The sequence below is a fragment of the Hyperoodon ampullatus genome (assembly GCF_949752795.1).
Source record: "Hyperoodon ampullatus genome assembly, chromosome: 3".
In the NCBI taxonomy this organism is placed as follows: domain Eukaryota; kingdom Metazoa; phylum Chordata; class Mammalia; order Artiodactyla; family Ziphiidae; genus Hyperoodon; species Hyperoodon ampullatus.
In genome coordinates, this window is record NC_136916.1 from 40,018,788 (window position 1) to 40,042,290 (window position 23,503).

The 23,503-nt window shown below is 44.7% G+C and overlaps 1 protein-coding gene across 7 annotated transcripts in view; it reads left to right on the forward strand.

Moving 5' to 3' along the window:
* Nucleotides 1-23,503, forward strand: part of NTRK3 (neurotrophic receptor tyrosine kinase 3) — a gene marked incomplete at both ends in the record, with an annotated part of 382,825 nt that overhangs the window by 270,528 nt on the left and 88,794 nt on the right. For 2 of the 7 annotated variants that reach the window (XM_079699629.1, XM_079699630.1), the window contains 2 exons: nucleotides 14,304-14,438; nucleotides 15,987-16,105. The exons of 4 other annotated variants lie outside the window; for them this stretch is intronic. In XM_079699629.1, coding sequence (XP_079555755.1) covers nucleotides 14,304-14,438; nucleotides 15,987-16,105 — 254 coding nt within the window. Of the gene's footprint in view, nucleotides 1-14,303; nucleotides 14,439-15,986; nucleotides 16,106-23,503 lie in introns of those variants that run through there. One more of the 7 variants, XM_079699631.1, reaches the window with a different exon arrangement.

Consider the following 23,503-nt stretch of genomic DNA (forward strand, 5'->3'; position numbering starts at 1 on the left):
AGAACAAACTTATGGTTACCAAGGGGGCAAGGAGGGGTGGGATGAATTGGGAGATTGGGATTGACATATATACACTACTATGTATAAAATAGATAACCAAGGAGAACCTACTGTATAGCACAGGGAACTCTACTCAATGCTCTGTGGTGACCTAAATGGAAAGGAAATTAAAAAACGGTGGTTATATGTATACCTATAACTGATTCACTTTGCTGCACAGCAGAAACTAACACAACTTTGTAAAGCAAATATACTCCAATAAAAATTAATTTTAAAAAAAAGAAAAAAAATCTTCTCTCTCCTTCCAGCCTCACAGCAAATGCAATCTGCTCTGAGGAGGTCGTCTCCCACTCTAGTTAATTCCTCGGAAGGCCCTAATGCTATTCCGGTCCTGCTTTTAAGACATGAGGTCCTTTCTGTTACACCTGGCTGTTTCAGCCAAGGTCCTTAAGGGCGGAGGTGCCCCACAGCTGTCACCTAGAGTTGCTAAGTGCGGGCTGAGTGTGTCTGCCTGAGCGGGGGCTCCCTGTCCCTGGGACTGCTTTTCCAGGTGTGTAACTCCTGTAAATTTATAAGACTTCTGTTCTCCCAAGCCTATGTGACATTGTTTTGAAAGTGGGAAACAGGATTCAACATTTAGAAATTGATTTTTAACATTAAGTAGAAAGATCATGGTCATTCACTGATACGTCATTGAATCTAAATCTCATATCCATGTATCCACCTATACCATATCTATTGATCCCTCATCAGTCTTTGTTTATCTGTTTGTGTTCAGCTATCTGTCCATCAATTTCTAAATTCTTTCCACAGTGCAGCCCAAGTACCGTCCCTTGATTGGGGGTGTCACAATTTTATAAGATTACCCACAAAAAGCACCCAACACTGCTTTCCTAATGTCCCCTGCTGAGCTGGTTCCCCATTTCTCCCTTATTCCTGCTGTGTTCCAGCCAAATTATACTGTGCTTCTCTGGAAAAAAAAAAAAAAAAAAAAAAACCCTGCTTTTAGTTTCCTAGGGCTGCTATAACAAAGTACGACAAACTTGCCATCTTAGAATGATAGAAATTTATTGTCTCACAGTTGTGGAGGCCAGAAATCCAAGAGCAAGTTGTTGGCAGGGCCATGCTCCCTCTGAAGGCACTAAGAAAATATCTGTTATGTGTGTATCTCCTAGATTCTGGTATTTTGCTAGCAATCTTAGGCATTGCTTGTAGACGCATCACCTGAGTCTCTGCCTTTGGGTTCACATGGCATTCTTATTGTGTGTGTGTGTGTGTGTGTGTGTGTGTGTGTGTGTGTGTGTGTGTGTGTGTATCTGTGTGTCCAAATTTCCCCTGTTGTAAGGACAGTCAGATTAGAGCCTACCCTAGTAACCTCATCTTTTTTTTTTTATTGAAGTACAATTGATTGACAGTGTTAATGATTTCATCTTAACTTGATCATCTGCAAAGATATTGTTTCCAAATAAGGTCACATTCTGAAGTAGTGGAGTTCTTTTGCAGGGGCACAAATCAACCCATAACAATCCCCCACTCGCTATACCTCACCCATGCTGCTCCCACAATTTGCAATACCCCCCACGCATTTCTGCCTAGTGACCATCTTTCCCACCCCCTCTCCTCCTCTCGCATGGGATTGCTCCCCCACTGAACTCCCACAGCTCTGGGTGGGTACATTTCTCTCAACACTTACTAGAGTAGATCCCACATTATAATAATTTATTTTAGGATCCTAGTTGACTGTACACTTCCTTTTCTTTTTTTGCTCATGGAAAATTGCTACTCAGATATTTGCAAAAAGTATTGCTAGGTAAGCTTAGAAAGGTCTAGCCTTCACGTACGTGGCACTGGATTTTAAGTTTCTCTAGGGTAGTCACTGGGTTTTACTCATCTTGGTATTCCCCTTCCCACCTCTGAACATAGTGCCCATGAGCACAGGAGGCCCCCCAATACGTGTTGGCAATTTGGAGATTTGGAGCACAATGAAAGCAGGCATTTGAATCTGCATTTGCCAGTGTCTGTCATTGCAAAGTGCTGATGCTTTCTGACCTGTATAGCATCTGTCTACTACTCTTAATGTGGATCCTAGCTAGACCATGACACCGCCACTGCCCAAAATGAATGAATCTTTTTGTGTGTGTGTTTCTGTGTGTATGATGCTTCCCTCTAGTTAAAGAGAGCAAGCCCCAAGAAAGCTTAAGAACCATTGCTCTATAGAGACACACGGTGGGACCCTTCTTGTCTGTCTTCTTTTCATCTTTCCCTTCACCATTATTTTCAATACCTTCATCATTATCACTAATCATAGGAATTCCAAGTCAGAAAAGCAACTCATAGGTTTATATTCTTTAATTGTTAGGGCTATAAATTTAGAATGTGCCAGCTACCTGATCCTATTAGCCATACCCTACTCTAAGATAATCTGCTTAAAATTTATACCACTCAGGGATTTGGACTTTATTGATTACATTTCCTGCTAGACTCAGGCCTTTGCCTTTTGCTCATTGGAGCCTAAACAAAATGGCCATGACCCTGAGGAAAGTCAGGCACCCTGGGATAGCAGATAGACTTGAGGACTTGGGTTCTGGGAGAGCCACACGATCAAGAAGGAGGCACTGATGTTAAGATAATTTTTTTGCTCTTTCCTTACCTAACAGAGTTATTGTAAGGTTAACATAATCATTTAAAATTTTGGAAGAAGAAATGCTTTGTAAATGCCAAGATACTATAGTAGAACTTCAAAGTAATGTGGCATATTGTTATACAGATTCACACACACACACGCACACACACACACGAGTCATATCACATGGTTCTAAAAAATAAGTTTTCTATTCTCTAAAATGCTGGTCTATCAAGTGAGAAATAGGGGGAGCTGTTGGAAGTGCTTCCTGATTTGGTTTCAGTATAGCAGAGGGGTTAATATAGCACAATTCAATATAGCACAAGAGCTGGAATGAGAAAGCCTAGATTCAAGATGGCGCTGCATCTTATTCACAGGGCAACTTGGCATGAGTTACTGATCATCTTCATTCCTTTTTTTCTTCATCCACAAACTAGGGACCATAACAGTTCTCCCCTCATAGGGATGCTGTGAAGGTTAGATGAGGAAGTCCATGCACAATACTTCACTCATTGTCTGGGCATGTGTAAATGCTTATAAATACTAGTCGTTAGGTTTTTTTAAAAAATGATCTTACTGAGAAATGAAAAAAATAATTCCATGAATAATTTCACTGTTGTATATTATATTTTAAAATTTCCAGATAACAGGAGAAGAAGTATCACACAGAAAGTCACAATTAACTGCCAAATGACTTATACAGACAGTGAGATTTGAGCTGGTTATTGAAGAATTCATGGGAATTGGATGGGGAAAATAAGTTAGAAGATAAACACTCAGGACAGCACAATACCATGGAAGTGAGGACGGAAACTAAAAACTGTAAGATATGGTCAGCTTAGAGTTTATCTAACCAGAGATTGTGAATAGGGGAGGGGTGGGTGGCAAGGGCAGAATATCTGGCTGAAAACAGGGTGTGGCAAGACCAGGATGGCAGCCTAAGCCATCTGGGATTCATACAAAGGCACTTTCAATCTATGTTGGCCCCTGAACATGGTGGTGGATTGGTGAACATGATATTTTAGTGACATAATTTGACAATGGTGTGTCAGAAAGCTTAACCTAGGGACTGGAATCTGAGGAATATATTACAAAGCCCCAAAACAGTGGCCTTAAAATTAAAATGGGGGTTGAGGAAGCCTAAACCAATACTTGTTAGTCATCTGTTTCATGTGCCAGACTTTGACCTGATGCTTTATTTTTTTTTTAAATCACAACAGCACCTGCGAGATAGATAATGATATTTCCAATTTACAGAAAGGGAAATCAAGGCTCTGAGAATTTAGGTAATTTACTTAAGGTTTTAAAGTCACACATACCTGGTAGGTAGTAGAACAGGAATTTGATAGCCAGTCAGTCTGTCTCCAGATCTTTCTGCCATGCTTTGCTGAAGTGGGGAATCTAGTAAAAGCATGTGTACATGAGATACTGCAAAACAAGTATTGAAACCTGATGTTTGATTAGATATTGGAAATTAGAAAGACACTGGCAAGAAATGAGGATGGTTCCAATAGTTTGTGCCTAGGTGATTATAAGCATGGTAGAGATTTTAAAGAATTGGGCTATCAGGAAGGGAAATTGTTTGGGATGGGGATTATAGAAATGTTGGGTTTGTGGTTATGATGCACAGTAATGGAAATGCCAAGTAGCCAGTTGGCATCATGAGAATGGAATTTAGAAGAAAGTTTTTGGCTGGAGTTAAAGGGTTAGACGTCACACCCCTGGATGTGGACATTAATGATGGATTGTACAAGGAGGTGGGAGGAGATGGCTAGAACAGCATTCCTACACTTTAATCATCTGAGGATTCAGGTTTTGGTTCACTAGGTTTGGAGTAAGAGCTTGAGAGTCCTCATTTCTAGCAAGCTCTCAGGTGATGCTGCTGTTCCTGGTCCAAGAACCACTCTGAGTAACCAAGGGTGAAAGGACTGATCCTTGAGAAACCACCATAGGTACAGGTGGAGGAAAAGAAGCCAACAGAAAGAACAGGAGCGGAAAGGTAGAAAGATGACACAGTATTATAAGTGTCATGGGGGATGTGGGATGGTTGAGATACCACACTCTGTGGAATGACCAAGGTGAAGAGGAATGGAGAAAAGCTAGTTATGGAGTAACCATTAGTGACCTTCAAGAGGTCAGTTTCTGTGGAGGGAATAGAACTTGGTTTATGGGAAGTTAAGCATTAACAATCTGTGAGATAGTGGAGTTATAGTTGGAATTGGATCATGCAAAATGTTGGTGCCCAAAGGAACTAAGGAAATGGGATGATAGCAGACGGTATGTAAAGTGGAGGACATTGCTCCATCATTTACTAGGTGAGAGACTGGGAATGTGGGCACACGTGGATTTGGTACATGAGCACATACCAAAAGATAGAGATGACCATATGTAGATTTCTGAAGAAAGGGGAATAGAACAGGATTTATGGAAGATGCTGGAGAGATAAGAAATAATTGAGGAAAGAAGTTGGGGATAGGATTGAAGGCACCAGTTAAAGAAAAAAAGAAAATACATTTTTTCTCTAATACAGAAAGAAAGAAAAGTAATCAAGCTGTGGTCAAGATGGTGCAGTGGGTTCATGATTTAGTGCACCTCCTCTGCTCCAAACACATTGCAGTGACAGAAAAATATAAGAACACATAGCTGGGCCTAAGACCCAGCTATGTGGGCCTAAGAGCAAGATAAGTAACCTGATGAGTCAGAAATAGTACAGAAACAAAAGGTTGATGAGCAGAGCTACATTCATTCTCAGGCTGGCCTCCAAGTCTGGAGGCAAAAAGTAAGGGCAGAAATTTAGCTCTCAAGGGTCCTGTACAACTATATGTGGTCCAGATTGTCAAGGGATCAGGGCTAGAATCACTGCTTGAAGCCATGGGTTGGGGACAGGCTTCCACACTGATGAAAAGAGTCTGAAAGAATAGTGTTGCCAACCCCTATCTGAGAGTACAGCTAATAGGAATCTCTGAACCTAAGGAGGTAGGGGAGAGAGGTAAAGATGTAACCATGAGATGATGAACTGACTTAAGCCACTCACCTAGCTGAAGACTGTTCTGCTATATCCCATTGCAAATCAGTATGGAAGGGAGAAACTATTCAACATGAGGAATAATAAAGTTATATTATTACCTCATACCAGTCACAAAGTAAGTTAGAAATTCTGGTTGAAATTTAGAAGTAGAACTTTTTGTTTTCAGCAGCTTTTTATTTTAAAATGGTATCACCCTTTAGGGGCCCCAGGCCATCATTATAGGATGGGTTTGGAATTGAAGTTCTAAGAGCCTTGGTGGAGGCAGCAATAACAACAACAACACCAAAAACGTTAGACAATGATGACTGAGCACAAAAGGAAAAGAGGGGAAAAAAACCCTTCCTACTCAAAATGAACTACAGTCCAACATTATGAACCATGTACAAAAAAAAAAAAACAGTTAACAATAAAGATGTTTGTTATACTGACTTTTACTCAACAATGATCTGGATATTCTACCCAATGCAATAAGACAAGAAAAGAAATATAAGAATTGTGGAAAGACGTACGACCATCTTTTTGTGAATGATATGATCATCCTACATAGAATATCAAAAGGTATTTGTAAAGCTAGAACAAGTTAGAGAGCTCAGCAACGTTACTAATACAAGATCAGTAAACACAAATTAATATATTCCCTAAACACAGAAAATTTAACTGAAAACAAATCACACTTACAATAGCAAAAATGAAATAAAACAAAAAAAGGCAAAAAAATATAAATTCTACAAAGGCTATGCAATATCTTCTAGAAAATACAAGACAATATTAAGAGTATAAAAGAAGAATGAGTAAATGGAGCATCTATCTTGTTCATAAATAGGCAGACCAATATAATGAAGATGTTGATTATCCCCCAAGTTTATAAATTAAATACACTCCCAATAAAAATCCCAGCAGGGTTTTTGAAGATACTTGCTTGATAAGCTTATTCTATAATTTATATGAGAGAATGAAAGACAAAGAATAGCCAAGGTATTTTTTTAAAAGAAGGTTGAGGAGATTTGCTCTCATAGACAAAAAGACTTATTATAAAGTTCTAGTAATAAAGATGGGGAGACAAATAGGCCAAAGTATAATAATATGTTTTTAGCACTCAGAAAACATACGTGTGTATGTATGTAGATGTATAGATAAACAAACAGAAAGATGTGTGGCTATGTGTGTATTTTTGATGTGTCATTGCAAATCAGTATGAAAGGGAGAATTTATTCAATAAAATCACATGAGGAAAAATAGTCTCATACCAGCCACACAATAAATTATAAATTCTGGGTGAAATTTAAAAGTAGAACTTTTTGCTTTAGATAAGGTTTTTGTTTTAAAATACTTTTAGATATACAGAAACGTTGCAACAGGAATGCAGAGAATTCTCTTATACTTCTTACTCAGTTTTCTCTATTGTAATCATCCTAAATCACCATGACACATTTGTCACAACTAAGAAGCCAGCTTTGGCATGTTATTGTTAACTAAACTCAATACTTCTTTCTGATTTCACCAGTTTTTCCTCAAATGTCCGTTTTCTGTTTCAGAATCCCATCCAGAATACCACATTACATTTAGTTATCATGGTTCTTTAACCTCATCTGATCTGTGACAGTTTCTCAGACTTTCCTTGTCCTTGATTACCTTGACAGTTTTGAGGTCAGATTTTATGCAGAATGCCTCCCAATTTAGTCTTGTTGGTTGGGGTCATGAGTTTTGGGGAGGAAGACCACAGAGATGCATGCTGCCCTCATCACATCATATCATGCTTATCACATGGCATCACTGAATATGCTAGCCCTGATCGCCTGGCTGAGACCAGGATTCTCCACTGTAAAGTTACGTTTTCCCCTTGCCATACTCTTTGGAAATAAGCTGATAAACACAGCACACAAGGTGGGGAGTTAAGCTCCATTTCCTTGAGTGAGGAGACTCTACATAAATTTTTGGAATTCTTCTCTAAGAGAGATTGTTAAATATAGTACTTTTAGAGGAAAAGAGTATATCCTTTGACATTGAGGGAGGAAAATCTTAAGATACATATTATAAATAACATAAAGGGAAAGATTAATGCATTTGTCTACATTAATTTTTAAAAATCTATATAAGATACCATATACAAAGGTAAAAGATAAACCATAGACTGAGAGAACATAATTCCAGTGCATACAGCCAACAAAGAATTTCCATGCAGAATAAATAACAAACTCCCACAAATAAAAAAGACCAACTTATATACAATGTATGTATGTATGTGTAGATATATATAATATGTGTATGTACATATTATATATTATTATATAATATTATTATATAGGTAATATATATCCACACATACACACATAATATATATAATGCACACACATGTATAACACACACACAACACACACACACACAACACAATGAAGAAAGTATAGGAAGAGACACTTCACAGAACAGGAAACTCCAATTGAGATGGTGTGAACCTCAGCAGTAATCAAGGAAATGCACCTTACAGCTACAAGAAGATAACATCTACCACACATCAGATAATATCATATGTGGAGATACAGGGTAAGACATTCATCCATTTAGTGATCGTAGAAATATGAGTTGGTCCCATCACTTTGGGGAAACGTTTAGCAATACAGTGAAGGATTTCTATACACTAAATTATAGGGATATCCTCTAAAGCCATTCTTCTGAAACATTTTTTTGTGCATAGAAATCACCTGAAGAACTTGTTAAAATGAAGACATTGATTCACTGAGGTCTAAGAGTCTCCATTTCTACCAAACTCCTAGCTGATGCTGATGCTGGTCTACATGCCCATAGTTTGAGTAACAAGCCTCTAGAGGTCAGCAAACAGTGGCCTGTGGGCCAAGGCCCAAATCTGGTTCCTGTCTGTTTTTATCATTGAAGTTTTATTGGAACACATTTGTTTGTTTCTTTGTTGTCTATGGCTGCTTTCAGACTACAATGACAGAATTTAGTAGCAGCAACAGAGACCGTATGATTTGTATAAAGCCTAAAATAGTATTTATTATCTGGGCCTTTACCGGAAAAGTTTGCCAACTGCTGCTCTAGAGAAACTCTCCCACATGCACGTAAAGAGACTTGTGTAATAATATTTATTGCAACTTTTTTTGGAGTAATGACAGAATGGAAATAAGTGTCAGTTAGTAGAACAGACAAATAATTTGTAGTATAGTCACATGGTAGACTACATCAGTTACAATTAATGAGTGAGAACTACAAGTCTTAATGTGGATAAATCTAGAAAAAACATCCCTTATTTTAAAATTTAAACTTAGGCAATTTTCTTACAGATATATACCTCTGCAGGCAAATTATTAAAAGATGCCTGGAAATGATCCTCATCTATTTCAGGGCAGTGATTACCTCTGGTGAGGGATTAGATTAGGAACAGGATCATGGATGCATTCATATGGGCTCACAACCATAGGTGTCATGTATTATTTCTCTCAAAACTTTGGAAAGAAGATATCAAAATGTAATAAATTGTTAATACTGGGTGGTGGGTACACAGTTTTGATGATCTCTACGCTTTCTTATTTCAGATATTTCAAACATTGGAAAAGAATAAAAAGAATCAAAAAGGGGAAAATATGCTGAATATAAAGACAAGTATTTTGAAGTGCAGGGAGGGAGTGAGGATAGAGAAAGGTTATTCATACCTGAGGCTCTCTCTCCTCTCAATTAAGCAAGAGATATTCCGGTATTACAAATTGTCCCTTATATAGTTAATTTTGAGAATGGTAAACAGGTTTTACCAGGTGACTAATTTTACTCCATGGCTTGTGAAATATTTTGATTCTAAGAGGTCACTTCATCCAGGTTCTGGAGTGGAAGGAATTTCCCTTTCTCTGGAACTAACATTTCACTCCTTTGATCCAAGCTCAGCTTATTGTTAGGACAATAGTGATACCAAGAGCGAAGCCCCCAAGCACATTCCTCCTCCTTTTGAGTGCAAGCCTTGCAGTATTCCTCAGGGAAGAGTCAGGAGAACCTTCAAGATTCTTTCAGGGAAGAGCCTTTGGCTTTTGTCTGAGAATCTTAGTGTTCCATGCCCTTTTATCTCACCTAGGTGTGGATGCCCTCCCACTGTGACTTCTCCTGGCATGATTCCCTGAGCTAACTCACATTTGGGTTACATTCAGCAGCAGCCTCCTCCCTCAGAGCATCTGCACACAGCTGGAACCCGGCTTTGCACATGGGCCAGGGCAGTCTCATCATTGATTTTCCCAGCAGTACTGAGGCAACTTTACAGGAAAAGGTGCCGCGTACTGAAGCTGGGGATCTCAGTTCAGCACTCTTAGCCATGAAATATACAAGAGGGACATTTCAGTTCCAAGTACATTTGCATATCCTATAGAAGCCTGTGTAGCATGTTTGTTGCTGTAAGGATATGGGAATACTTTGAGTCAAATTATACCCCAAGAAATTTAACAGCTGTTTTGAAAAGTCCTGCTAGCTGGCACTTGATAACCTTTGGTTAAGTGCCTTACATGTGTCAAGGAAAATGGAAGCACAGCCAGCTGATGATACAAATACCCAAAATACCATCTTCTCACCCAACAGTAGCATTATAAGTGGTCTCTAGCATGTTTTCTTCTTGGGAACCTGATTTCTGAACACAATGCCCTCTTAGCCCAGTTCAACTGTCTCAAAGAGGAGACAGTTCAATTCCTGAACTATCTCCTCTTTCTGAGATAGGTTTATCCCTCTGATGGAGGTTTCCAGCCACTATGTATCATTTTAAACCATAACCAGAGGGAGCATAAGTTTGCTCATTATAGGGATAATCAGTGAGGCTTGCTGAGAGGGCATTCCCTGGTCTTTAATTCACAGCCCATAACCTAGTGCTGACTTTATGTTTATTGTAAAGGTTTCAACTGAAATGCTAAGACAAACCATGCAGGGATTGTAAATAAGTGAAGGGACCAGGTGGAGGATAATAGGGAGTAGTGTGGCATATGGTGAATTAGAGAACACATGCCCTGTCTAAATGGAGTGGCCACCACTTTGCTCTAGCTGATTATCATTGTGCAGAAATGCTGGCCCAACATTGACAGAACTCTTGGATTTTTAAGGGAAGCTAGAAATAGGGATATTTTAAATGTGAAATCTTCCAACTTTTAGATGTTGGCAACTAATTCAAAAAATTTTTTTAAATCACGTTAAAATGAGACACAACCCAGAGCCACAGATGGCCCATTGGTTAGGTTTGCAACCTCAGAATAACAGAGGAAATGATCTGAGAGCTTTAAGTAAGATCGTTTGTGGCCAGCAAGTCTAGGCATTTGGGTCTCACCCACGTGGCTCAGTGCCACCATCTTTTTACTGAATCTGATGGCAGGAAAGAACTTAGATTGAGAACAACAATAGCCACATCAGGAGGCAAAGGTACAGAACCATGTAACAATAGTCATAACCCGGGATCACTGGGGCTCTTTGATGACCTTCTTCCCATGTCCTTAGAGAGGTCACCACACAGGCAGCAAACAAAGCAAGCGACATTTATGAGGGACATTTTCTTTACCATAATGTACCTTTTCCTGTCACTTCTTGTTCACATAGTGACCCAAGGGGAGAGTGCTGGGAGAGAGCAATTCTGGGCTCCATACTTGGCCTCCCAGGAGGATTCTCAGATTCTACACTCTTGCTCTAGGTGTGACTATATTCTGAATAATTGCTCTTCTCTACAAATTCATGATTATCTCTTTCATCAGGTTTACTTTTCATCCATCTTAAGCTGGACTCCAGAAGTAACATCAAAATGAAGGGGTCAATGTCTAGATAGAGTTTGGGATTCTTTACTTGGTAGGTCCTAATACAAACGAAGTGGTAGGGGTGGCTGGCTAACACTTGCAGAAAATGAGGCAGCATGGGAAAGGGTTGGGCTGGGCATCTACTGGAGGAGGGCAGTGGCGGGGCATGGGGGGTGCTCGGCTCCCTGGTAGGGAAGCTGTTAGTGAGGAAGGAACACTCTAGCCCTCCAGCCAGGCCTTGCAGAAGGAGCCGGAGGTAAAGCCCTGCTTTCCCTGGAGAATGTCCCCATCACTGCGGCCATGACCTCCGTTTCTGCCTCCTTTTCCGTACACTGATTTTCAACAAATGGAAGCCATTTTGCAAAGCAGTTAATTATAAGGAGTTTAAGGTTATGAAAAACGTGGTTCAATGTTTAATATCAGACTCTGCCACAAAGTCTACTTAGTTTTTTTTTTAATATATATTACTGAGACTTAGTTTTCCCACATGTAAAATAGAGTTAATAATATCAACTTTTAAAAGATATTGGAGGGACTTCCCTGGTGGTCCAGTGGTTAGGACTCTGCGCTTCCACTGCCAGGGCCTGGGTTCAATCCCTGATTGGGGAACTAAGATCCCACAAGCTGCGTGGTGCAGCCAAAAAAATTTAATTTAATTTAATTTAGAAATAAAATAAAATGGAGATACTGAATTAACTGTAAGCAGTGCCTGGCACCATCACTAACTTATACAGGTCTTTGGATTCCAGGGTGATCAGTGATGCATTGGATGGTAGGGCTATTATAGCCGGGCATTGCTTGAGTCTCCCTTCTTTAGCCCATGCCTGCCCACAGCATGCTTCAAGACACTTCACACCTTCTCACCCCTTGGGGAATGGTATAGAGGGTGTGGCTAGAATACCTCCTGACTGGGGTGGGGTACAACGCAAGCTCCCCACCCTGACATCTATCCTGTGGACCCCTCCTGCTCTCACTCTCTCTCTGGACAAGGATCTCAATTGCTCTGTGCCTCTGATTCCCTATGATTAAGCCACCCATGACCTCAGTGCCAGGACTCCTGTGTATATCAACCTCCTCTTTCTCACAGCCAATGCTATGTAAATGCTAAGCATTTCTGTGATGTAGCAACTTTAAGAGGATGAATGAATACATTTGATGAGGGAATGTTGGGAAATAATCCAATAGGTCTCCATTTGGTATTGGGCCTTTTATCAAGGCCATAACCCAAACCCACTTTATGGGGTTAGGGAACAAAATTACCATGTCGGATAACAAAAAGGCAGAAGCAGGGACAGAAAGGGAGGCCTTGAGAATCCAAAGTCAAATGAATGTGTAGACAGAAGATGCAAGGGAAGTACTCACTGGTGGGTGCTGGAAAGCTGGTAGCTCTAGACATCCAAGGCCAGAGCAAGAGAGTGGGGCTGGGATGAAACCCCAGAGAGGGTGAGATGATTAGGATTTACAAGATTGTCAGAAAAACAGAGAGGTGTGAAGGTCTAGACCATCCTTTGTGTTGCATGGCCATAGAAGGCAGCCCTTCTCTTGCTGCAGTGAATATTGAAGAACTTGCCCTTGAAGATTTAACAGGCTTTTGGCCCAATGGGATTGGCTCCGAAAGCTTTCATCCAATTCTCTGGGTGCTTAGCACCCCCTAGCCTTTTCCTTCACAGCTTCCCTCCCTTCCCAAAACAATCCCAGAGTCTCTGGCTTGCTTCTTAGGAAACATACACCTAGACAGTCCCTGAAGACCAGGCTCTGTTCTGAATTACAGAGGGCCTACGAGTAGCTTTGTGCTGGATGACTCTGGGGACAGCTGTTGACAGATGGAGGAAAAGGTTAGACATGAGGGTTCATGGGCCACTGGGGGGCGAGGCTTTCTTCAGAAGTAAATTTGCTCCTCTTTGGCCTTTCCTCCAGCCATCTCTCCCTTTCCAAGTCCATGTCCATGGTGGTCCTTGTCCCCCCTGCCCTCCCCCGAGCATATGCTTTTTCCTTCCTGCTCCAGGGTTGTTCTGAGTGAAAGGGGGAGGAATGGAGGATTTTGGAGCGGTGCCTCTTATGCTATAAGCTTCAGCATTTAGAATCTTGGAAAGGCTCCACCTGGGAAAGAGTTCCAGAGAAAACAAACTTCAGATCCCGGCTCATATGGGAAAAGGCTCATGTTCACAGAGGTGGCTTCAGGGACCTTGGCAGAGGCTTGGCCCCTGCCTTTAACGGATCTGACGTGGAGCCTTTCAGGGCCCACGATGCTGCATGGCCTTCAAGGGAGATTTCACTCACAAGCTATGATACCTCTTTCATAGGACTTAGAGTTGTCAGGTCTCTAGGGAGCCAACAGCTTTTGTCGTTCTGTTTATGCCCTAACTGAGGCAAGAACGATTTCAAGGGGCCAAACACCCCGTCTCTTCTCTTCATTCCCCCTTGTCATGTTGTTCCCTCTTGGAGAGTAGCTGAATTTCTTTTCTAGGAGAGAAGGGGCCAAAAAGGTGGCCTCAAGACCTGTGGGATCATCAGCTCAGTTCATAGGAATCATCCTTCCAGCCCCAGAAATGGCATTGACAAAAGCAGTGATGGACACAAGTTCAGGATTCCCCTGGCCCAAGAAGAGGGATGGAGGGGTAAGCATGGTAGGGAAAGGTTGGACAGAGTTTATGGTGATCCCCTCATGCAGTTCCTTAAAGCCACTGTGTGATACTCAGGGGACCATGTATCTAGATTTTATGCCTAAAATAAAGCAGGTGCCCCTACAGGTAAAGCAGTGTGAGTACAGGAGCTGGGGACACCTGGATTTCTGTTTCTGGCCTTGTGCACTTAAGAAAAATACTTCCCCATGTCTTTGCACATGGGGCTCAATACTGACCATTAATTCCCCCATGTCTGCCTCTTCTGCCAGGGGTCTTTTCAAACATAGACAATCATGGGATATTAAACTTGAAGGACAATAGAGATCATCTAGTCCCATCAACTCACTATATATATGAGGAACCTGAGGTCCAGAGTGGGGAAGTGTCTTACCCAAGGTCACATGGTGAGTTACCTCCTTTGACATCTTTGTATGCAGTACAGAACCCCTGTCCCCCTCACCAATTTTAATTCTTAAGATCTTAAGACCTCATGAAGTTTCTGTAGGTCCCAGAGGACTCAGGGATGCCTAGGTGCCTAGTGTGGGATTGGTACTAAAATCCCTTAGGTGAGGGAAATATTCCAGGCCAGGATACTTCACAGGGCCTAGGTGAGGCCTCTGGGAGAAATGAGAGAGGGACCATGGCCTGGAGAGAAACAATGGAGTCACAGACCCTCTAGGCCAATGGCCTGCCTTCCCTCTGCCTCAGACCCAAGAGAGCCCTTGTCCTGGGTTAGCATAGTGATGCTAGCACAGAAACATCTCATGTTGAAACCAAGTCTCCCTCTAAACATGACCTCATCAGTGAGGAACTTTCCTCCATCCACAATCTAACCCCACTCCCTGCAGAAGGAAGGCACCCAACGTCCAAGATGACTCAACTCTGTTTTGATCGTAGTATGCCCTCAGAATGAGGAGGGGAAAGTCTCAGTGCTACCAACTCGATCTCTCCCCATCATAGCCTCAACGTCTAGCTGCCCATTACACTCTTCACATACCTGCACACAGCTTTCCTAAAAAGGTTGGCTTACTCCTATCTTGTCTGCACATGCACGTAAACACCCACACGCTCGTTACAGACATTATTTTACAGACATTATTTTAATCCGGGGTTGACTGAAAAACCTCATTCTGGAGATTTGATCAGGAACACCCACGTCTCTGGACATCCTAATTCCGTCCATGGCAGGGTGGGGCCAGAGAGGAGCTGAGCTAGCATGGAAGTCCTCCTTGCTTGAGGCTGCCCATGGCTTGATGGCCACCAATGCTACTCCTCCAGGGTATTCCATCCCCTATGAGACTTGGAATTATGGGAAGGCTGAGAGATCAGCCATCACTGCACTGACTGGGTGAAATGAGAGGAAAAAGTGAAGGAGAAGGAGTTTATAGTCTTGGAAGTACAGTGCCCCCAACCTGGTGCAGTCAAAGGTGGTTCACATTATCCCAGCTCCTAGGATTAGAAATGGCCCTCAGGTATCCCTTAAGAATGTAAGGTCTGGAGAGCATTCCCCTCCCACCCCTTTGCCCCCCAGGGACCCTAGCGATTATGCCCTGTTCCCACCTCCCTGTCAAGCTCATCATCAGGGCCTCCTACTTAGGTGAGGCTGCCCCTCCCCTCCTCTTCCAGGACAATCCAAGGCCAAGCCCCCAAATGTTTTGCTCACGTCCCTTCCTCAGTTCAGTGGAGGCTGCAGCAAAAATGGAGTGTTTCCAGTTTCTCTGACCACGCTTGGTTTTAAGTTAATCCCCTCCTCCTATCCTTCCCTTTTGCTGAGAATTCATTTGGCTGTTCCCAATATATCTGTATCCGTATCCCGTATCTCCAGTTCTTCCCCCTACCTTTCAAGCTCCCTCTCTGTTTCCCCTTCTAGTTTTGATCTTCTTTGGGGGTTTTGGTTTTTACTTTATTTTGCTTTTTCTGTTTTTCTGTTTTTTTGTTTTTGTTTTTTATAGGTTTCAGAGAAATTATGTTGAATCCAATAAGCCTTCCCGGACATTCCAAGCCTCTTAACCATGGCATCTATGTTGAGGATGTCAATGTTTATTTCAGCAAAGGACGTCATGGCTTTTAAAAACTCCTTTTAAGCCTCCCTGTTTTGATGTCACCTTGGTAGGCTGGGCCCTCTGAGAGGTTGGAAGCTCTAGGCATTGTTCTGTTTGGATCCAGGGATGCTAAGTAGAAACTACACGAGCCGCTGGTGCCCCTGCATCCTTTATCACCACCAAGACGGGTGTTTGCCCCCATCCGCCACTGGCAGGGTTGCCCTTTCCCTCCAATCATCACTGTGCTCCTTTTTTTTTCTGGCCTCCAAGGCAGCTCCTGCCATCATCTTAAGAGCCAATAAAGAGAATTAAAAACCTGTGCACCAGGAACCGCCTCTTAAATACACTAGCCATTCTCTTGCTTTCCACAAACAACCCAACCACCACGAGAAAGCCTGATGAAGTCCAGCCGTGCTCCAGCCTCACTTTCCCCGCTTGGAAGCGTGGGGTCTCCCTGGCTCTCCCTAGGATACCAGGCCATCCTCTTAGTGACCTCGTCGCCCTGCATCCTCCCGTGGGGAAGAACATCTAAGCAGAGGTGGAGACGGCGCGGTGAGAGGAGAGGGAGCCAGGCCCAAGTATTGGCACCAGATTAGGTCTCAGAGGAAAGAATGGAAACCAATCATTTTCTATATATACATATATTTTTTGGTGGAGAAAACCATACCTTTTTTTTGGACACACTTTCCCCCTACTTCCTCTTCTCTCTGGAACGGCTCACAGTGAGTGGTATTAGAAAACTCCTTGGAGAAGAGGATTTCTCCAGGGCTCCTTCTTGGCCTCTAGATCTGCAGTTCTGACAAGCTTTGGCTGCAGGAGGTCTTGCCTGTGAATTGGGCATCCTGCTAGGACCACAAGGGACCAAGGGAATCAGGGACCAAGGCCCTTCCTGCTGTTCCATGATCCCGGGATTGGCTCTCTTCCCCCACTTTTACTTATTCTTGACTCTGAGAACTTTTGGCACCCAATGGAATCACCATTTCAAGGTCAAGATGAACTGAAGGGGAAGAGAAGTAAAAATTGGCCTCCTCCAGCCCCTCTCATGGCTCCAATGGAAGTGTCATCCTGTTCTCTGGTCAATATATGTGTTTACTTTGCTTGCTTTGACTCATGCCTTACTCCATGGCCACCCTCTCCCAAAGAGGGAGGTTTGTTTCCCCCATTTTCAACTTGATCCACTGGGGAGAGGGAAAGGGATGCTTTTCCCCCTGCTTCAATAGGAAAGGTACAGTTGTAGGGCCTGAACCTCTCCCAGATTTGCTGCCATGTTGGCTGAGTGGACTTTGGGCTTGGCCTATTTCCCCCCCACACACCCATGGTGCCTCCGTTGTAGGGGGTCAGCACAGGCTGCCCCCATGAGGGTGGAGCGTGGAAGAGGGGTCAACCGTGGGGAGCTCGTAGGACAAAATGGTGGTGGTTTTAACCCACTAAGTTTTGGAGTGATGATGCGCAGTAATAGGTAACAGATTCTCTGCCTTGGGAAATTTCCCTGGGGGTTAGGATTCCCATTTAAGGTTTTAGGTCCTGAGTCCTGTGGATGGTGGTTCTTCATGTCAGGTTCCCAGCCTGATTCTGCAGACACCTCCATGGGCTTTAAAAATGCACAGCTTTCCAAGCTCTTGCCCAGTATCTGGGGTGGCCTCCCGGGCACCTGAATGTTCAGAGTATCACACGGGGATTCAGCTTCTCTCCAGGGCCTAGAAGTGTGTTTATTTAGCCCCTCCCAGCTCCCGCCATCCTGCTCCCCATTGCTTCATGTCTGGCTATTCCCCATTGTGTCCTGCCAACCCTTTGGGCCAGGGCCCCCTCCTGAGTGTGGCTTTAAGGAGTAAGCTTGAGGATGATGTTTTTTAATTATTGTAAATCATTACCTCATTTCCAGCCTCCCAGGCTCCATCCATCCCAGCATCTTTTATTCTGCCATTTCCCTCACCTTGTGCTATGACCATGGGGCGTTGTGTTTCCGCAGAGACATATAGGAGTGTTCAGTGTATAGTTTCTTAATAAACACTTTATTTTCTAATGAAATGACTGGATCAGACCTCTTATTTGGCAATTTTGCAAAGAATATTAAAGATACATAGAAATTTCAGGCTACCCTGTTTTTTAATTCCCCCCAATTTTACTATTACTCTTTTAAAGAAATTTCTTAGCCAAGTCCTGTTTGCAAAGGATTTTACAATCTGTTGCATTGGTTACTTTCAGTGAGACCCCTCCAGATACAGGCTGAGTCCATACAGTGAAGTGTTTCCTCATCTTACTGAGAAAGAATTAGAGGCACAGAGTTGAATGGTTCACTCAGGGTCACACAGCACAAGAGACAGAAGCCAGGTTCAAACCTGACTCTTTCAGATACAACTCAGGTTACTGAGACCCTTGTCTCCTCGGTGGCTGAGGACTCTTCTATTGTCTGAACAGCCAAGGCTTATGGAGATTCTTTCTTCAGAGCTGATGTGTAAGGGGGTCTGGGAGTGGGGTTGAGGGATCCTTTATCTTTGGTGCACCAGTAAGCCAGTGTAATTTTTCCCTTGGTTGGAGTGGTTTTATATCTCCCTTATGGATCTTGGGGAAGTGACTTTGCCCAAAGGAAGATGGGGGATCTGGGCTTGTAGGCCAACATGCCGATCATCCAGAGACCACCCCCTGCCCCCCCCAGACACATACACACTAAGGTAGGCCAGACTCTTATGTCAGGTCTCATGTGGGCTACCAGAAAAGAAGAGGCAGAGAGACCTGGGGTCCTACTGAGGCTAAAATGCTTAGATGAGCTGGCTGTATCTGTCTGCCCTTGGTTCCTGGGCCCTGACCCAGCTAGAAGGGTCGAAATGCCTTCTGTAACTTACAATATCTTCCTTTTAGGAGGAAGGGACTTTGTATGTAGGAGATTTGGAACAAGAGAGGAGGTTGGGGGCTGGGAGGATTTTGACCCTTCCCTTGGTCTCAGTAGGCTTTCTTGGGGCTTCTTACTTAGGAAGTAAAGATGAGGCATGCAGAAGTAAGGTGGGTGAGCTCAAGGTGGAAGTCCAACAGGGATTGATTCGGCTAGGTTGGTGCTTTTTCTACTTACCTTTACTCAATCTCTTATTTAAGTCTAGCTTGGTTTGAGCCCTCACCTCACCTCATCCCATCCCTAATGGAAGCTCCTTTTCTATAGAGTGGCCTGGGTAGGGGGTTGCCCCAGCTCCACATTCTCCTGTTGTCAAGGGTTCCAGGATTGGACCAGGGATGCCCCAAGGGTTGAGACTGTCTTTGGGACCTTCAGGCTGCATGGATTCTAGGGAGAATTTCATTATTAATAAGTAGAGATATTTAAGTTTTGTTTTATCAAGATGCGTAGAGCCTGCCAATGCATGGGAGAAAAGATGATGTATAGAAATGGCCCCTGGGAAGATGGGAAAGAAAAGTGCCCATCCTCAGGAGGAAGGCTCAGCCACATGGAGGGAGAGCTCTCCTGGTGCAGCAGGAGGAAGAGGAAAAGATGAGGGTTTAGAGGTTTGGGGCAGGCAAGGGAGTGAGAGAGTTCTTGTCTGGTGGCTTCTATTTTGCCTATCAAGTGTAAGGCAAGGCCTTGTGCTGCAAGTGAGAACATCTAAGAGCGTTGAGAAGGTCTAAAGCAGCAGAAGAGACCATGGCAGATGGCAGGGAAGCATGAAAAAGTTGCCGGGAGGAATGAGGACTGGCTGAGACTGGGGAGCTGTGTTGAGTGTCCAGGACTCTGTTCCCCATGCTTTCCTGCTGGGCTTTGAAGTCCCATGGCATCTACCCCAACGTTAGAGCCTCTGGGGCAGTCAGAGCTGGCACAGGGGAGGCGTGGAGAGAGGAACTCAGCCCACCAAGGATGCTGGGTTGGACTGGCTTCAGGCAGGGAGGCTCAGGGGACCAACAAGACCTGTAGCTCTGTGTTTGGAATCTCACCCACAGGGTTTCACAGTGGCTTTCTCGGACTTGAGCTTACGTTTTGGTCCTAGGGGATTTCGTGGCAAAGCTTCAATCCATGAAACCAGTGTGCTTGCCATGTGCTGTCTGGATCTTCATTCTGGAAGGAGTGATTGAGGGGCCCTGGTTCTGAACCCTGCTCCCTGAAGCTCAGAGGGTGGGGAACTCACTGTACCCTTAAGAAGCTGTAGGACAGTGGTCAGCTCAGTTGTAGGACCTTCCAGGGACATGCTCTGGAGAGGACCTGAGTCTTTCACTAGGGTTGTGTGGCCAGATCCCGGAACTGGTTGCCAAGCTCCAAAGAATGGGCTTTCCTGGGGAGCATGAGTAACAATCATTATGTCGAACTTATGAAGCACCTATTCAGAGCCAGGCACATTTGACCCATGCGGAAGCTGAAGCTCAGAAAGAGTTAGTAATCACTAGGCCAGGTTTTCACAGCTGTGAGTGGCAGCGCCAGGACTGACATGGGGTCTCTTTGACCTCCTGGTGCTGTTGGCTGTTCAGCTGCCCCATAGAGCAGCCCCATCTTCTGCTCCTGGAAAGCTGCAGTCCTGGGGTCTCCACAGTCATAGCCTCCCCCTGGCTCCCTAGATGAAGTCCTTCAGGGGTCTTTGGGGCTACATGCTATCCCTAACTTCCTCCTGGAAACACCCGAACAGGGTGATTTTGAAAAGAACGTCTGCCATGCTCCTTCTTCACCCATTCTAGCATTTAGTGACCCTTGATGCCTGAAAGTGTGGCTGTTCTTACATCTAAGATGAATCATCTGGCTTTCATTTGGTGAGATCCCCAAACAGACGAGGGTGGCATCTTTGTCAAGAAGGACTTGTTGGCTGAGACACACCTGATCCTCAAGTTGGTAGGTAAGCGGAAGCAGCTTCAGGCAGGAAGGTAGTGGAAGGAAGATCCTTGCCTGACTTCTGCACCCCCATCTGAACTTTTTTCACCCTTCCTCAAAGACCTCCTGGTGTGTGGAAGCTCGGCCATGTGCTTCTCACCCAGGGAAAGAGCGGATGCCAAGCATCTTCAATTTGGAAGCCAAGAAACTGGGCTCTGGGCTACCCTGTCTCTCCCTTCTTACGTGGGAATTCTTTTCTATAGCCAAGCTCCCAGGCACCACATGCTCCCCGTCCCCAGCCGCAGGTGTGACCTCAGCCTAGTGCTGGGCCGGGACGCTTCCCTTGGCTCTGCCCAGCTCCTGCAGGCCAAGGCCAGGCCTGAGCAGAGGCTCAAGCATCTCAGATACAGGAGCTAGATGCCAGGGAGGGTTTGATGCTGTGGAGACAGCACGGGGAGCCGGCAGATCAATGCAGGGTGACTTCATTGTGTGTAGCTTCCTGGACTGCGCCACATGCGGATCAGGCAGAGGGCCTTTGTTCCTTCAGTGTTTACCGACTCGGAGCTCCGGCTAGACTCACAGGTGGCCTCCAGAGTGACTCTGAAATGGAGAGCACGATGAGGGTAGCAGTGAGGGACAGACGGGGAGGCGTGAAGGTGAAGGGATGCTGGCTGCTCTGAGGCTCCTTTGGGAAGGACAGAGGGAAAACTCTTCAGTGTGACAGCGGAGGAGGCGACGGGGCAGCGAGGAGGGTGGGAGCTTCAGGGGAACCGGGTCTGCATCCGAACTGTCCAGGAGGCCTGAAGCTCTACTCCCCCGCACCCCTAGCTTTGCCCCACCCCTGACATCCCCACTGTACTGCTGGGGAGCGGCCGAAGCGGCCTGTGGCCTCAGTTGCCTTGGATAGCTCTGGTTCTGCATTTTGCCTTTAGAAATCCCGTACCGCGCCCCCCGCCCCCCCCTGCTCACCTCTCAAGAAAACCTCAGCCAAGAGCTAATCATATCTCCCAGAGCTCAGTAAGCCTCCTTCCACCCTCCTTGAACCCAAAGTGAGTTGAAGATCTCTTGCTGGCAAGAGATCAGGTTTCTCGTCTGCTTCTGCACGTGGTTTGGAAATTTCATCAGGATTCTGAGGGTAGGATTTTAATCCCAATTCCTCCTTCGATAAAGTGACCCCAGTTTGCCCCTGGGACTTAAGCTCTGCTTGCTCGGGGAGGAGATTGGGTGGGTGATGAGGCCTAAGAGCTCGCTGCCTTTCGTCTCTTTCCATCAGGACCCTGTCCCCTCCTGGGTGTGTACCTGAGAGCAGTAGCTCTTCCTTCCCCACCCCCTTTGCCTTCCAGCTGGAGGCGGATGCATTGCTCAGATATTCTGCAGGTTCGGGGGTGGAGCATTGTGAGAACTGGGGAGAGTGAGGGAGATATTGGGGTTAGCCTTTGACTACAGCCTGTTCGGCTCCCGTGCAAGAAAGAAACAAGAAAGGCAGGAGGATCTCTGAGAAGCACAGATCCTAGAGGGACACAGAGGATGCTGATGACTCAGATTCTGTGTCAAAGGCAAGGCCAGGTCCATGCAGGTCCAGTTTGGGAAGGAATATGGAACTACTTGGGTAGAGGAGAAAGGCAGGATTTCCAAGTTCCCAGGGAAGATCCGAGCTGTAGAGAAATCCTGACTGAGAGCTTTGGTGAGACTTTCAAGCCTGGAAAACAGGATGCATGAGCTTCCTACTCAGACCAGAGGCAGCCCTGGGCTTCTCAGGATCACGTGTCTTCCCATGACCCTCTGCAAATAGGAGCCACTTAAGGCCGCTCTGATGTTCATGAACCTGACTTTGATTTGGCTGAGAGTGGAGGGAAAGGCATGTGGCATAAGGCAGGAAGAATGGAGCCTGGCTTCTCTGAGAGGGAAAGAGCAATTCTCCCTTCACACCCTGTCTGAGAGCGATGTCAGGCGCTGTCTGAGAGTTTGGAAGGTGGATCAGAATGGCCCACATGGCTATGGAGAAGGTTTGAAGACCAAGGGTTGAGGCTGCTCAAAGGTATGAGTTCCAGGGTTGTGTCCAACTTGTGGCTCCATCCAAGTTTGAGGAACAGAGTGTCATGTCAGTTTGGAAAAACCCCACCAAGCCTGACTTGGGTGAGTAATGGCGGAGGCCTTGGTGGCTGACAGTGACACCCAGCTTGTCTATGGAGCTCTCTTTCCCCCTCCCCATTTCTACCTCCCATGTGCTGTTACCATGGCAGCAAAATGAAGCCTGGTTCGGGCTTTGGGGACCTCAGTGGAGCAACCGGCCTATTTCCCTTCAAAAGACAAGGGACAAGGCTTCCCTCTCTTGTCCCTACGTTTATTCTGCAGTGAGAAGGGCAAGGACCTAACCCCTGTAAAGGGACTTCACTGCTGTCAAATATGGTCTGGTGACGCTTCTTTTATAGAGCTCTGAAATGCCACCTACTTTTTTACTCTGAAGCACACACCAGCTTTGGTCTGTTTTGGTCCTCGTGATAATGTTTTAAAATTGCAGTGCAATGTCCATTACATTGCAACGTTTGCAACAGCCTTTGGCCAAAGTCATGTGATCCTGACTCCCAGATGGACTTCTCAGGGGAAGAGAAGGTGTGGGGCTGGTGGGGAGGGGTCCCGGGTGCTCTTG